Here is a 15548-nt window from a genome sequence, read left to right on the forward strand (position 1 = left end):
ACGGAGTGGAGGCCAGACAGGGAAGGGAGGGGGCCAATTATTAAGCTTTTTGGAAAGAGATAGTGAGGAAACCACGCTGGAGGTGACCTTGTTTCATATTTTTATAAACGAGCTGTAGACACGAGTTGCATGATGAAATCTGCAAGTTGGAGGATGTTGCTAAGCGCTCCTGCCTAGGATAAAATATCAAGTTGATGAGGGTTAACTGTCTCATGATGTTGGTATGTTGAAACTTTGGGAATTGTGTCAATGTGTTTTTAAGAGGAGAATACATATTTAAAGAATAAGAGCAATGAAGGAATGATGGATTATCTGAAGTCATTTCAAGCCAACACAGTTTAGCATATCTTAAATAAATCAAGCTCTATCCTCCTCCATGGAAGATGTGGTTGAAACTCCTTTTAAATCTGACAGTGTTTGACACGCTTTTTTCCAAGAATATATTCCTGACCTCTTCAGACAAAGGCTCCCTAAGAAAAGGAGAGTACTGCCAGTGTATTCTGAGGACAGCAGATGGAGACGAATGCCCCACCAGTGAGAGGCGAACTTTTCTCAGGAGTCTCATTCATGAAAACAATTTAAAATGCCAGGTCTTCATTTTAAAAGGGGGTAGATATCCACACGTAGGTGCATCTAAGCACACTATCAGGAAATGTGACACCTAGAACTATAGCAAAGCAATTTAAAAATTATTTCCTTGATACAGGAATTTCATTGAGAGAGAGCTGGAATTTCAGAAGCAACATATGTAATGACACATTCCAGGCTCTCCTTGATATCTGGGGCTTTGGAAGACCTCCTCTGTGCGGTGGGAACTGGTAGTGTAGAGTAGAAGCAGGCTGGGAGGCAGAGCTTTGGACCCGGGTCAGTCCCAGGCCAGGAACAACAAACAACGAGGCAGGCCACCGGGGTGTCACTACGGGGAGTGTGGTCTGCAGGCTGCACCAAGGGCTGGGACAAGGGCCAGGTAAGTGAGGCACGCTTCTTGCATGCACCCAAAACACTGGGTAACCAAGATAAATAACATTTAAAAAAAAATTCAAATTGCAAACTACAAACTGAGAGCTGTTCGCTTGCTTTTGTAAGGAAAGTTTGTTGGGGAAGTATGGGCATCTCGCAAGTGTTTAGTAGAGATACAGAATCTCAGCCCCCACCCCAGACCTCCAAGTTCATAGTCTGCATTTCAGCAGGGTCCACGGTTGGTGTATGTGACTATGAACGTCTGAGCAGCACTGCTATAGGAGGTTTTAGGACAGGTGAAACAGACACCTGGCTGCTCTAGGCGGGCCAATTCGGTGTCTTCAAGTCGATATTGTTTAACTATTATTTACCATGTAGTTAGCAGTGAGAGGCAGAAATCAATTTTTTCCCCTGAATTAAAATGGATTTCATTCTTCGTATTCGACATAGGGAATTTATTACATGCATTGAATGTACCATAGCATTTAAACTTATCTGTGAAGTGTGTAAACCTGGCGATTCACAGACCTGTATCCCTGGGGATAAAAATATATGTTTATATAAAAAATAAAAAATCAAAAAATTAAAAAAAAAACTTATTTGAAATGATCTTTTCTCATTCTCCTCATCATCTGTAGTTGGATCTTCCCTCGCCCATGAACTACAGGGCAATATAATCGAGCATTCTTATTTGAAATGTATTTTGAAGTTTCTTTTTCTGACTCTCAAATTGGCAACAACATTCTACTTTTCTGGAGTTGTTGTTTTGTCTTCAGTCTTTCTTTTGCAGTTTTCTGAACCAAAAAGCTTGTGGGAAGCATAGTAAAGGTTTAAATTTAGGTAACAGAATGCATCACCTGTTCCTGGCAAACGGCCCCCTGTGTTCACGTCAGCATTTCAAGGCTGAGTGACTGAGCCTGGAGGTGGTAGGTGGGCTGGGTAGCAGCCTGACCCCATTTCCCACCATATAATTCGCACAGTCTTTGCAGACGCTGATCGTTTCTTGAAAAGAAAGTTTCTATTTTCATGCCAGAGAACTGTCTCCCTCAAAAGAACTAATTTATATTTTCCAGTTTTATAAGGTAAAGAGCAGTATGAATACACGTGAGCTCACTGGAGATTAAAATATTTTTTAGGGGATTTCCCCAACATTTTGTTATGAATGGACTTCACCTTGGAGATGCCGACTCCCTGAGAATGTCCCGGTATGGAGGTGAGATTCGCCATCTTGCCCCTCGGCTAGCGTGAGTTGGCCAGTTAATGAGTCTAAGGAACCACCTGGCAACATACATACTACATCCCTGCTGGGTTGTCCCCTACTGCTGCTGCACCCCAAACTCCAACAAAAAGATACAGTTTGCAGAGTGAGGGAATGTCATGGTTAACGTTCTTCTGTGACAATGCATGTCCCGTCGACTAGCCATGTCAATATAGTGGATGGGATACATGTCAGAATTATCCGGTAGATTTTCCCAAGTTGCCTGACTTTTACAGTGGGCCCAAAGATGTAGAGCCATGCTTCCCAACCTTGGTTGCCACCTAGAGAGCTTTTAGAACTGTTGCTATCTTGGTCCCAACTCCAGAGATTCTGAATGGGTGGGTCTGGGGTACAGCCTGGACATAGGGATTTAAAAAAAAATCCCTGAGTCATTCTAATGCTGCAGCCACAGTCAAAAGACATTGATGTGTATGTCTGTGTGTATGTATAAAAATTACCATAATGTCAATATATATGTCTATTACCTTGACTAATCTAATTATACATATATACATATATACTTATTTATATACATGTACACTTGCACCAGTTAGGGTAATTGATGGTTGCTGCTATAACAAATAATCCTAAAATATCAGTGGCTTAATACAATAAACTTTATTTCCTGTGAATGTGGATGATTGCATATGTATTTTTTTGCTAGACTTGGAAATGGCATGTGTCACTTCTGATTCCCTGCTGGTTAGAATCCATCACACAGCACTAAACTAACAGTCTTGGTGTGAGCCCAGGAGGGGAAAAAAATGTTTGGGGAGCATCTAGTCAGTTTCTGCTGCATATAAATATAATGAAAATGTGTATAGCTTCCTTATCTGACATGCTGTCTGTAATGCCCGTATTTATTAATTTAACGGGCTTAGAGTTTTTGTCAACATTTAAAATTAAGTTTATAAATGATATTTGTCTTACACTTGTAGAATCATTCAGACTCTAACTGGCCTTTCTGTTACAATTGTCCATAAGAATTGTCTTGAAGGAAGTGAGTGGAGAGATCCCAGGCTATCTAGATCTGCTTTAACCCAAACAGCTCTGCCCGATTTTATGTGTTAGGTTTCAGGGTAAGTTTCATTTAAACTTGGAAATCTAACTCCAACCATAAACTTCCTACTGAAAAATGACCACTTTTTGGCATTCCATTGTGGGAGATATGCTAGAATTTTGGTTCCTAATTTTGGTGATTCATAAAGATGTAGACCTGGGGCCTTGCAGATGTCAAAGGTGGATTTACTAGGGAATCTTAGCTTGCCTCCTGCCTTCTAGGGTTGTGGGGAGTGGGAACCCTTATACGCAGCAACTTCCTTCAGGCACCTGCAAAGTCTAACCATGTCTTCACTAAAGAACAGTGGAGAGAGAGCTGCCCTGTCACCCCCTGTTTCAAAGTCTCGTAGGCTAGGAACCTGGCTTCCTTCATCCTTCGTCCGTGGGACAAATGCTCAAAAAATATTTGTTGAGAAAGACAAAGAGAAGTAGAGGAGGAAGAGGAGAAGCAGAGGAAATGGGTTGTTCTACTGCATGGGTTTTTCCCTTTTTCACTTGTACTTTCCCTTCCTCCAACCTCTCTCATTGATCCATTCACCACATATTTAGCGCCCACTGTGTGCCAGGCCTAGAGCTACGAGGACATAGAAGAATCTTTGCCATCAGAAGTCCCTCATGACGCAGGGGAGTCAGCAGTGGGCTACCGGGTCATGATGAACATTTAGGAGGGGACGGGAGGGCAGAGAAAGGGGAGAAAGGAGGGCTATGGAAGGCATTTCTCACATCGCCTGTCTTCACTGGGTTGCTGGAGGAGCAGAGGGGTATCTAGATGTTGAAACACATACGGAATTTGTAGCTTTGTGGATTCCTGTTGTGATTTCTTTTCTTTCTTTCTTTTTTTTTTTTTTAAAGATTTTATTTATTTATCAGAGAGAGAGAGGGAGAGAGCGAGCACAGGCAGACAGAATGGCAGGCAGAGGCAGAGGGAGAAGCAGGCTCCCTGCTGAGCAAGGAGTCCCATGTGGGACTTGATCCCAGGACGCTGGGATCATGACCTGAGCCGAAGGCAGCTGCTTAACCAACTGAGCCACCCAGGCGTCCCTCCTGTTGTGATTTCATATACTGTGTTTGATTTCTTCTTCATTTGGCATGCACAGCGAAGGGAGTACATGCTGTTTTAACAGGTGTGGGGGTTTTAGTCTCCATTCTATCTCTATAAGGTGAGAATCTTTATCTCTTTTATGTAGGCTCAACACCCAGCATGGAGCCCAACATGGAACCCAATGTGGGACTCAATCTCATGACCCTGAGACCAAGACCTACGTTGAGACCAAGAGCTGGACACTTAACTGACTGAACCACCCAGGTGCCCCAAGGTGACGGACTTTTGGTAAGACACCTGTCCTTGTGCACAAGGATACTTACTTAGGACTGAAGGGAGGTTCAGAGGGACATTGTTCACGAATGCTTTATAAACCAGCAGTTTTAGATTAAAAAATAAATACACACACATATATATACATATATATAGTAGAAATGAGGCTCAGAGACATCAAGGATTTCGCCTGGCCAAATAACTTGGAACTTAGTTTTGAACACAGCTTCCTGCGTGTGTCGGAACTCTGGACCAGGCACTGCTCAGGACCTCAGGTCTGAACTGCAATCTCAGTGAACCTTATAAGCCAAAGCAAGGTCAAAGCTGCAAACCAGGGATCACAGACCCCAGGAGAATAACTGGAGACTGAGAGCTCAGACTGTAAGAACAGCAGCCCTGGCGGGATCGATGGGATGTGTGATTATCACCAGGATGTTTTCAGTTACCTCTACTTCCAAGAGAGGAAGAAGCTGAAACATTTAGGTTTGATTTAATTTTCTCCCAAAGGGAATTTTACATTTAGAAGGAAACAGACCTCTTCTGATTCCTGCACTTCAGGGCTCAGCTGCAAGGGGCAGCCCAGAAGGGCTATGGAAGGTCCACAGGGACTACTGCACGGAGCTGTGGCTCTCCCCCGAGCCTTGCTGCCTCCATGCTGCTTTTTACTTCCAACCCGAGCTACAGGTTCTCAAAATAGCAAGCATGACACCTGGTAACTGACACTACAACCAACCCACGAAGGGCCAAAGGGAGCCGAGAAGGTAATGAGGCATTTATTTATGAAATGGAGATAGTCACAAGGATTCAAAGTAACAATGGATATTACTTTTTATGGAAGAAAACAAGAGTGGACAGAATGCAGAGTTGAGCTAACAGGAAGTCAGACCCACTTACCTGCTTCATTCATTTAAAAAGAATGTACCTTCCCCTGTCCAATAGTAAAAATGAAATTGACATCGTTTCGTAGAGGTCATGATTCAGGCTTGGCTCCAGGATGCAAAACAGCCCATGTCCTAAAAAGAGGTTTATGACTTTGTGTGCCAGAAAAACCATTTTGGATTCGTTAGCAGTTAGCTGAAATAACAAATTTTGTGGAATTGCCAGGTCCTGTCAAATGTATGTCGGGTGTCAAATGTACAAGACCCTCATGTTTATACAGACAATAGTGAGAATGTCAGACCCTTTCATTGAGACCCAGACCTGTGAGTGAGCCCAGGCATGGATACACATGGAAATCTGCAAAATCAAAGTCACAGCCTTCTTGTTTCTCCCTAACCCTAAACTCAGAATACTGAGAATCCATTCCTAACAATATAATGTTAGGTTCACATTGGGTTTCAAAATGTTTAATGAAATAAATGGGTTTGCTGCTGCTTTTTTCTTTACAAAGTGTTATTTAAAATTGGGAAGGGGGAAATAACTTTGTCTTCAGATCTGCATGTGAAGACTAATCTTCCTAGCAATAGTCTTCTAGCATTCAGAAACAAGATCCTTAAACCATGCAATAATGACATTTCCGATATATCTCTAACAACTACATTAGAATCAGAATAAAGTACATTCTGTGGACAAAGCGGTGATCTAAAAATCTCTAACAGTTTATAGATATATAACCTTTAAGTATACTAATATAGTATCAACCTAATTGTCCTTTATTTTGGCTCATCTAATTTACAAACATGATTTCTGAAGTTTAACAGTATTTGTAATGGCAATGTCCAAAGCAATTTTGGCTGGGTAAAGTGCTATTTGTTGAACAAAAATGTAGTTGTTTGTGCAAGTTTAAACATTTCACAAGGCCAGCTGAGTTCATTTCAACCCTACTTACAAAATAATTATTGGCAAATGAAATGGGCTGAGGGGTAGAGACAAGACGTTTTCAAGCTTCTGAGAGATTTACAAAACCAAGTTCGTCAACCACTGGAAGTAAAATCGAAAGGTCACAGACAATTAAAAGGTACAGGTTTAAATCTCAGGATTCAAAAGGGTTCCAACAAGAGGAATATTTACAATGGAACAATGAGGAAAATGTTTTGTTACAGACAGAAACATGGAAAATATGCTGTTGAAAATTGTTGGCTCTGAAATAAATAAAATCCAGACCGAGACTATTAAAAATATCAAAGTGATCTACCATGTGCCAACTCTATATACTTCTGCTGTTTGTTATAAAGAAAATCCGTTATTCAATATAATGCAGTTCTGGTTAAATTATCAAAGACGTTTTCCGAATGCAAACTGTTGTTTACCATGTGCTATATATTCTTCTCTAACAACGTTAGTACACTTCCATCATAGACCCACAGGCACAGAGTTAGAAGGAAATTTTGAGTCATATTTTCACTTCCCAACCAAGGTACAAATTGCTTCCAAAATAGTCATTTGATTCATTTCTATTTAGCACCTATTACAAGCAAGATTTTTTGGATGGTAAAATAAGAGATACAAAAAAATACTTCAAGATGTTCATGGCCTTTAAGGGAGAAGAAAGCATCCTTGTCCACTGGCTGTCATTATGCCTAGGCTAGAACACTCCAAAAAACGACAGAGAGCTCACCACATCACAAGGAAATCCATTCCTCAGTGGGCAGCTCGGCAGTTAGGAAGACGTATGTTAAACTGAACTTCATGGCGACAAACCTTCATTTTGCCTTCTGGAATAAGATCGAACAGACCTCCTCCACCATCTTTAGCATAGCTTTTTGAAGATGTTGAGAGGATTTTCCTTTGTCCTATATGATTTCTTTCCCCTTCGTGCAGCAATTTTATTTCACCTTTATTTTCGCCACCCTTCACTTTACTGCCCTGGGGGATTGTAAGAATTATTTCATACCAATTCAGTGAACTTAATTGTTAAATGCTCGATATTGCACTTCAAACAGCATTTTCAAATTACGACAGTCAAAAAGCAAGAGCTAGATAGCATTCAGTTGGATTCAATTTGGGATTGTCCTTTTGTAAATTAGACTAGCCCTGACTAACAACAGATGTTTAGGGGGAAAAAGGATGGAGCACCTAAGGCTTGCCAACACTGTATATTTGAGGGGGGAGGGCATGATAAATCTTTTATAATGAAACCCATGTGCTCTAAGACAGTGACTGAACTTGATATCTTAAAATACTTAAATCTAGTGGTCTAAAAGTCACAGGATTAATTAGGTCATGTTTTAGAAATGAGGCTACAATCTAAATTTCTTATTGGCCAGAAATATCTCCACTGTCTTTAATGAACAGAACAAGGGACTAACTCAAATAACTCCACTGTCTTTAATGAACAGAACAAGGGACTAACTCAAATCTGTTAATTTTTTTTGTTAGTGGTTATATGTTTGGCACCTTTCAAAGCTGTAACTACCACACCCAGGATAATTTAAGTTCAGGAAACTTTAGCCTCCAGAATGCCACCCCCCTCCTCAAATCCCACATCCATGCAAGAACACAAAGCCAAAGGTACACTAAAAAAAAGAGAGACTGTTTTATTGTGACATTTATGACATGGACCCCTTATTGACAGGAATGATCGAGGGGAATCTTGGCATATTGCACGGGTGTGATGAAGGGTGCACTGGTGATCCTCTGGCTGCTGGGGCTGGTTCTTTGTCCTCCCAGACCTCCACGCATGTGTGGGCCAGTCACGGAAATTTCCTTACCACTTGGTGTATACATTTAACAAGTCTTTGGTCTTAATAAGCACCATTACAAACCCTCACATTAAGGGCATTATTATTCTAGTTTATAAATGTTTCAATGATAAAAAATAGCACGATTACAGTATACACACACTTAATTTACATGTAATGTATTATAACTCATAACTGAGATAAGCTACTGAACTAACTTTGGTTGATTGAAATTAATGGAGTATTTGAACTGAATACTGGTAATTTGGTTTCTAAGTTGTGTAAATATTACAGTGCATTTATAAATCTAGTTTGAGAATTTACTAGCACCAAATAGATATTATAATTGGCCAACCTAGTATTTGTATTTGGAGAAGCAAAGTTTAAAAATTTGAAAAAACAGAACAGTCCTTCGATTGAAAGCACATTCCTGTAAACTGCTAGAAGGATGGCATGTCAGCATGAATGGCTGACCCCCAGTGAAAATACGTGTCCCAGTTTTCAAGAATCAACACATATGACAAGGTAGCTCAGCTACACACATAAGAAGCCTGAGAAAGTGGTTGTTTTGAACTAGGGTAGTCACCTGTACCTTGCTTTTTGCAATACAAGAATAGTGCTTATTTATAGAAATTTACTTGGTGAAAGATTGTACCTATGATATGAAGATTCTGATTGGGGGAAAAATTCCGTTCTACCTATCTATCTTTGTTTTTTAATTATTTGGTCTCTGTCTGGTGAATTAATGAAGCAAAATCTGAATTTTCATCTTCAGATTATCACCCAGTTCACCACTGAGGTAGTCTTTGTCATAATTATCTTCTAGCTGATCAAGTTCTTTCTTTTTGTAAAGTGGAGTACTACTGATTTGTAATGAATAGGTTCCAGCCACTGGCTTCTTCTTGGTGAAGTGGAGGTAGCTGATCCCTTCCTTTTGGTTGATTTTAAAGAAGCCATTTTCATTTCCAGATTCAATCAAGTATCTGTTGTGATTGGTCAGAGTCGTCAGGGCGGGGAGGAGCTCTAGGATTCGGACCTTGTTACTGATGTGGGAAATATTGAAAGCGAACACGGCTGTCTTCTCAATGTCCCAACTTGCGAGACTCACATTGGTGTCTCTCTCAGGCTGGTCCTGGAAAGACACATGAAAATGCATTAAATAAAATGTAAGTATGTCACCTACTTCTCATCTTAAAGAAAAAGGGACTCGAATCTCACACTAGTACCGCCTCCTGCTCACGTTGGATATACTGTGTCGAAAATGCCTGTTTTCATAAAACACCATTTAAGTCGTAATCTGTTAAACTAGCACATATTTATAATAGTAAAAAAAAAAAAATTAAACTGATGTCAAGATGTCAAACTGAAGTCAAGTAGTCGGAGGTCTTCTAATGCTGCGGGTCTCCAAGTATGCTCCCCAGACCAGCAGCATTGGCGTCACCTGGGAATCTGTCAGAAATGCAAATTCTCGGCGCCACCTGAGTGAGACCTACGGAGTCAGAAACCCCAGGGGTGTTTCCCAGCAATCCAGCTTACCAAGTCTTCCAGATGATTCACATGCACGCTCAAGTTCAAAAACCACTGTTTTCATAGACCGTTTTCTTTCCCTAGACTTATCTCATTTCCCAAACCACAGCGGATGGGTTGCAGCACCGATGCTAAGAAAGAACGAGTCTATTTCAATTTTGTTCACTGACGCAAAACCATCCCCTCGGAAGGACACGCCTAGGAACCTACTTCCTGACTCTGATGATCTGCTAATATTCAATGCTTTTCACCTGGCTGCTTGCTGGCCTCTCTGGGACCACATGTGCCGGATTCTCCGGGCCTGGAGCCAGAGGTCTGGGAGAATATCTGTGCAGTTCTGAGTTGACTGAAAGGCTGCAGCAGCCGTAGGCAAAGAAAACCAGGCTGCTTGAGCTCCATGTTGTTTTTGTCTGGAATCCAAGTTCCCTCACACTCCACATGGCTCTTTTCAGTAGAGGAGCCTTGAGCTTTCAGAACTTGGCGTCCCCATGGAGAGAGCACTATGTCACTTCACTATTCTGCCCACTTGCTGTCCTGGATCTCAGACCTTTCCTTTTAGCGGACTTTGGGTGGGTGTTTGACTTTCTCTTTGGCGAGACAGAGGAAATGAGCAAGTATGTGAAAACCTTCAGATGGCCACTCCCTAAAAGCAGCAAGAAAATCCAGAGTCCCACAGACTCTTGTAAAATGCAGCCTAGAGCTCAGGGAATGTCTGGATTTTCTCCCCAGAGAGCTTTTTCACACTTTGGAACATCCTTGGAGGAAACCACAGGCATCTGGAAGGCCCTTCTGCAACAGGAGACATCAGGAGAAACCACCTTCTGACCCACCTCGATGTTGGAGGCATCTGTTTCATTTGTGCTTCTCCGTTTCCTGCCCCGTTTGGGGTAGCCGTTGATCTTACATTCATAGCAGGCCTCCGGGGAGAGAGAATTGTCATCCATTTCGCCACTGGCAGGAGGCTCTGGGCCTCCTCGGCCCATGCCAATTCCAGAAACACAGTGCCTGTGGAGGAAGAGGGGCATGGCCCCTTTTCATTAGATCTGGGAGATAAGGGAGGAGGACCAAGAGTTCCAGGGATGCATGGACCCCACCGGGTGACATTTAGCCATTGACTATTTGTCTGCTAGGTGACTCGCTGGTTCCGAGAGCCACCCTGAAGTCCTCCGGGTTTAGGCTCAGAGTCCCAGTTCCCCGGGTTGGTCGATTTCTTTCTACTATCTCTCTGGGTCCTGTGTTGCATATGGATTTGCCCCTTCTTTTCTGAACCCGACTATGGCAGGTGTTTTGCTCCATTAACACAGGGAGGGGATATGGAGTGGGAATGGGGAAAAGATTGAGAGCTGAGGGGGAGACCATGTGACTTGGGAGGTTAAAGGAAAACGTCTTCCTTTTATAAACCAGTAAGTGAGAAAGGTATGAGCATCCGCTCCCTGCCCTCTTCCCGCCTCCCTGACCGCATCACTACAGCCTCTCCTTCCGCCACCACCATCACCAGCCTTCACCACTCCGGCTTCTGAGCAGCTTCTCCTCTTATGTGACCACGCGCTTTGGCCAAAGCTACTGAAGCTGTAAGGAAAGTTCTAGGTAGAACTGAGGTTGTCTTAGAAACAAACCATGAAGATGTGTAATGTATAAGATGCAAGCATGGGAGCTTAACCCAACTGTGGGAAATTGTTTCAAGTCATTCAAAACCACTAGGGCCATTGGCTCTGACTCATGTGAGGCTGGATAAACAAACCCATGCCCAAGAGAGAGCTAGTTCAGCTGTTTTTCTTTGCCTTTCAGTTATCAAAGCCAAGTTACAGAGGGAGGCTTGCATGTTTCACAAGTACCTTGTTTTGTTATTCTGCTTACTATTTCCTAGGCCTCTTGGAATGTATTTACCAGGCTCCTCTTTCAAAATGTGTTGAAATATCTCAGTGATCCTAAGGAGTCTTTATTTGGGGGCAGGGTCCACTCTAGTGATTCACGAAGCCCAAGCTGTTATAAATGGGTAGATTTCTACTAATGGGTCATAACAAAGAATAATTATTGATCTCTTTTTCTGTACTTGTTGGCCCGTTTTTTATAACCCATCTTTCTTCATGCCCTCAATGCCAATAAGCAGGATCTTTTTGGTGTTTTGCAGTTCAGGGGCTCCTACTATTTTCTGCAATCCTGCCAGAGCCCAGTACATTTTCTTTTCTCTTCCTCTGTCTTAAGAGCAGCATGAAACGTGCAGAAACAATACAATGGATGAAATGATGAATGCTCATCGTGTATGTGTGTGTGTGTTTGTATACATTTGCAAAATGATTAAGTTATTGGAAGGAAAACCCCAAATTTGTAGACTTTGGTTCTTTTCTCAGAACTCCTTTCCAGTATTTTCATATCCCTGGAACACCACTTACAAGAAGTGTGACTACAAAGTCCCACTGGCCAGAAGCCAGTTTGGACTGTCACAATTTTTGCTGGGAAAATGGTTCTGGCATTCAACTTATGAAGAATGAGTCTACCGAGAGCCAGACACAAACATCTGGGAATTTGTGTCCTATTGCTGGCATTCTGTGTACTTCCCATGAAACATTCTTTTACCTTCAAGTCTATACAGACCCAAAGTGAGTTGCTTGATGAAAAATCAAAGGCCACTAGGTTAATTATATATATACACGTATGTGTGTGTTCTGGGATGTGTGATTTTGTGGGGTGTGGCTGTGTGTGTGACGTGTATGTCTATCTCATGTCTGTATGTTCCTAATTAAAAAAGTAAAAATTGAAATCCTTAACAAGACAGACAAAAGTAGATGGGCCTCCAAGTCTCGATTAAGTCAGCAGGGAAAAAGACCTACATTTGAAAACTTACCACTAAACTTTCAAATTACTGAGTAAAATAAAACTATGTCTTGCCTTCCCCAACATTCACATCTACAATGTGGTGAAGTGTCCTGCCTGGAGAATACAATAATTATTTCAGCTCCTGTTTCATACTCTTTTGGTAATTGTTAACGTAAACTTAAGTCTGAGGTGTAACGTGTGCATTAAAACCAGATACCGTTGTGACTGATCCTAACATACAATGTTCTCTAATGACAAGGCATTTTCAGTAAAGACCAAACCCTGCTTGCCCCAGGAGAAGGGTGGGTCGGGAATGTGCCCTGCGTCCTGTTCTGGTCTGGGTCGGCTCCTGCGTTTCTGGAGAAATGAATCAGTTTTCAACAAGAAGATCAAGAGAACGAGACAGAGGAAACCTGTATCAAGGTATTTACAGCGAGTTTCATAGTCTGTGAATTACAGCCTAACACCTTTGCAGAGCTAACTGCAATGACCTCTAGGATCACAAAACGGATGGTTCTCCTCAGCTAGGATGGGTCGTCAGGAGTGACATCCCCTTCGCGAGGCTGGGAGCAGGAGAGCCCCCCCACCGGGGCAGCGGCACTCACCCTTGGCCTATCCGGAAGTAGCCCGGCGGACAGCCGCACAGGTAGCCGCCCTCCGTGTTGGAGCAGCCGTAGCTGCAGGGCGCCTGCGCGGAGCCACACTCGTTGATGTCCTGGCAGCCCCCGCTGAACTGTTCGTACTGGAAGCCCGCGGGGCACATGCACTTGTAGCTGCCCAGGGTGTTGTGACAGGAGGCTCCTCCGCAGATGTGTGCGCTGAGGCATTCGTTTTCATCTGCAGGGAAGCCAGAACACACCAGGCGTTTCCACCAGGGACTGCCAGCCAGCTGGCCCTCCGCTCCCACTACTCGGGAAGGCAGGGCAGGCTGAGGTGGCTGGGGTGGGGAGAGGGAGGGGAGAGAGAGGGCGAGAGAGGGGGTGGGGGGAGCGAGCGCACTGTGGAAATGGACGTGGCCTCTTGGCACACGGGGAGCCAACGTGGAAGGCGAGGTCAAACGCAGCAGGTGGAGAGCGTTAGAGCGTGGCGTTCGGAGGGCGTCAGATTCCAGGTCTCATCTGAAGCCCACACGGGTGTGTTCCGCGCCACACGAGCCTCCCGTGAAGCACGGGGGGCTGGTTCTTAGCTAAGGCTCAAGGCTCAGGGCAGGAGGGAAGGCGTCCTGCAGTTCTGTGAGAGGGAGGACTGTCTCCAAAGCAGGGACCAGCTGTATTCCCAGAGGCTGCTTTCCCAGTCCTCCTCCTTGAGGATGTGCGCGGCTGGCAGGGCTGCCATCCTGCAAGAAGTGTCTGCCCCACTTGCACTTCCTTTTCAAAAATCTGCAAAAGCCCCCAGGTGCTTGTCCTGGGGATGAATAGTGCCTTCTGGTATGTCTGCTCCCATCTCTGAATGGGCCCCCCCCTTATCCAAACCAGCCTCCTGCCCAGAGTGTCTGGGCCATGTCTAAAGCAAAGTATGGCTGGAAGACATTCAGAGCAGACTTCACAACCAATAATTGGAAAAAACCCACAATAGAGACAGATGCTGCAGGACTGGCTACCCACGGGGACCTGCCAAGTCTGACAGTAAAAAGCAGGGAAAAGAAATCTAACTTTAAAAAATCAACTTGAGGGAGAAAATCTTGACTATCTCACTATTTCTAATTTATACCTTTCTGAAATCTCAAATATACTTTCGTAGGCCTGGCGTGTAGGGCAGGCTGGAAGCTTGCTGGTAAAATATTCCTTAATCGCTGTAGCCCATTTTCAGGCATATATTCATTTGACTGCATACAGATTGGCCTTCGCCTCACTGAGCAAATGCTTCCAACATAAGCAAGGAGGGGGAATGTAATTAAGGTTTATTAGATGCCCATTGCATGACAGAGTACAAGGTTCAGTACCTTGACCTTCCCAACAATCATGGGCAGTAGGTGTCATAATCCCGGTTTTACAGATGATGAAAACAAGGCTCCAAGAGCCCTTCTGAGAGATCCAGCGGCAGCAGCAGGGCCGAGATGCATGCCCAGGGCTGTCTGATTGCAGAAGCCATGAGCTTGCCTTCATGCCAGCGTCTCTCAAGAGACTCCGTACCATTTAAACTGGTACTTCTTTTGTCTTTTTGTTGGTTTTACCTTTTTAGATTCCTTTACAAAAAAACCAGATCTGTTTCTAAGAAAACATCTGTATTTATTATATTTATATATATATATATATTTAAAGTAGGCTTGACACCCAGCACGAAGCCCAGTGTGGGGCTTGAACTCACGACCCTGACATTAAGACCTGAGCTGAGAGCAAGAGTTGGACACTTAACCGACAGAGGCTCCTAGACGCCCCCCAAATATCTGTTTTAAAATTGGAAAAACAGGTGGGTCAAAATGGTGGAGGCGGGGTGCTTCCATATGTATAATACTCTCCCTCCCTCTCTTCTCTCTCCCTTTCCTTTTTCCTTCCTGTGTGGAAGGAATAGATACACAATAAGAAAGCCATTCACTGAGCTGTCTGCTGTGGCTCAGTGCCCAGCTACAGGTCTGTTTGAGAATTCTTTATATCCAGGGACTCCCAGATATCCACCCAAGGTCATTTAGGCTTCAGGGTTCCTACAACAGAGGTAATTAGATCCGCCGTTGTCTTTGTTCTTTCCCCCTTGCTCTAAATCAGAGATGAAGTGTGTAGCAGATACCAGTGGAGGCCATGGGCACCCAAGAGTGAAAGAGGAACAGAGGGTAATCACTTTGGTGTAAAGACTATCCCTGGGCTGGATGTTTTCCCCTTGCCCCTCCATGTCTATCTCTAGACTTTTCACCTGCTCTCAGCCCCTGGAGACTGATGTGCCTGGAGCATCAACACGCTCCTCTCCTTTGCCCTGTGCTTTTGGGCTGGGCTTAGCCATTGGTTTCCTGACGGGACTCTGATAGATAAAACCTCTAAGGCCCATGTCTGTATATGTA

At 43.6% G+C, this 15548-nt stretch overlaps 1 protein-coding gene and 1 long non-coding RNA gene across 5 annotated transcripts in view; one reads left to right on the forward strand and one right to left on the reverse strand.

The window, feature by feature from the left end:
• The first annotated feature begins 4574 nt into the window (after positions 1 to 4574).
• On the forward strand, positions 4575 to 14845 carry LOC116591040. Of its 2 annotated transcripts, XR_004285822.1 has the most exons (4): positions 4575 to 4607; positions 12816 to 12979; positions 14552 to 14699; positions 14818 to 14845. It is a non-coding gene; the product is annotated as an uncharacterized LOC116591040 (long non-coding RNA). The 2 variants fall into 2 exon arrangements; XR_004285821.1 differs by lacking the exon at positions 4575 to 4607 and having other exon boundaries at positions 12429 to 12979.
• The window catches only part of FBN1 (fibrillin 1), a 231737-nt gene continuing 223530 nt past the window's right edge, over positions 7342 to 15548 (reverse strand). For 2 of the 3 annotated variants that reach the window (XM_032343647.1, XM_032343645.1), the window contains 3 exons: positions 13162 to 13393; positions 10570 to 10744; positions 7342 to 9344 (listed from right to left, as the gene is read on the reverse strand). In XM_032343647.1, coding sequence (XP_032199538.1) covers positions 8955 to 9344; positions 10570 to 10744; positions 13162 to 13393 — 797 coding nt within the window. In that variant the 3' untranslated portion in view covers positions 7342 to 8954. The remainder of the gene's footprint in view (positions 9345 to 10569; positions 10745 to 13161; positions 13394 to 15548) is intronic. The other variant, XM_032343646.1, reaches the window with a different exon arrangement.

The sequence above is a fragment of the Mustela erminea genome, chromosome 5 (genome assembly GCF_009829155.1).
Source record: "Mustela erminea isolate mMusErm1 chromosome 5, mMusErm1.Pri, whole genome shotgun sequence".
Taxonomy (NCBI): Eukaryota; Metazoa; Chordata; class Mammalia; order Carnivora; family Mustelidae; genus Mustela; species Mustela erminea.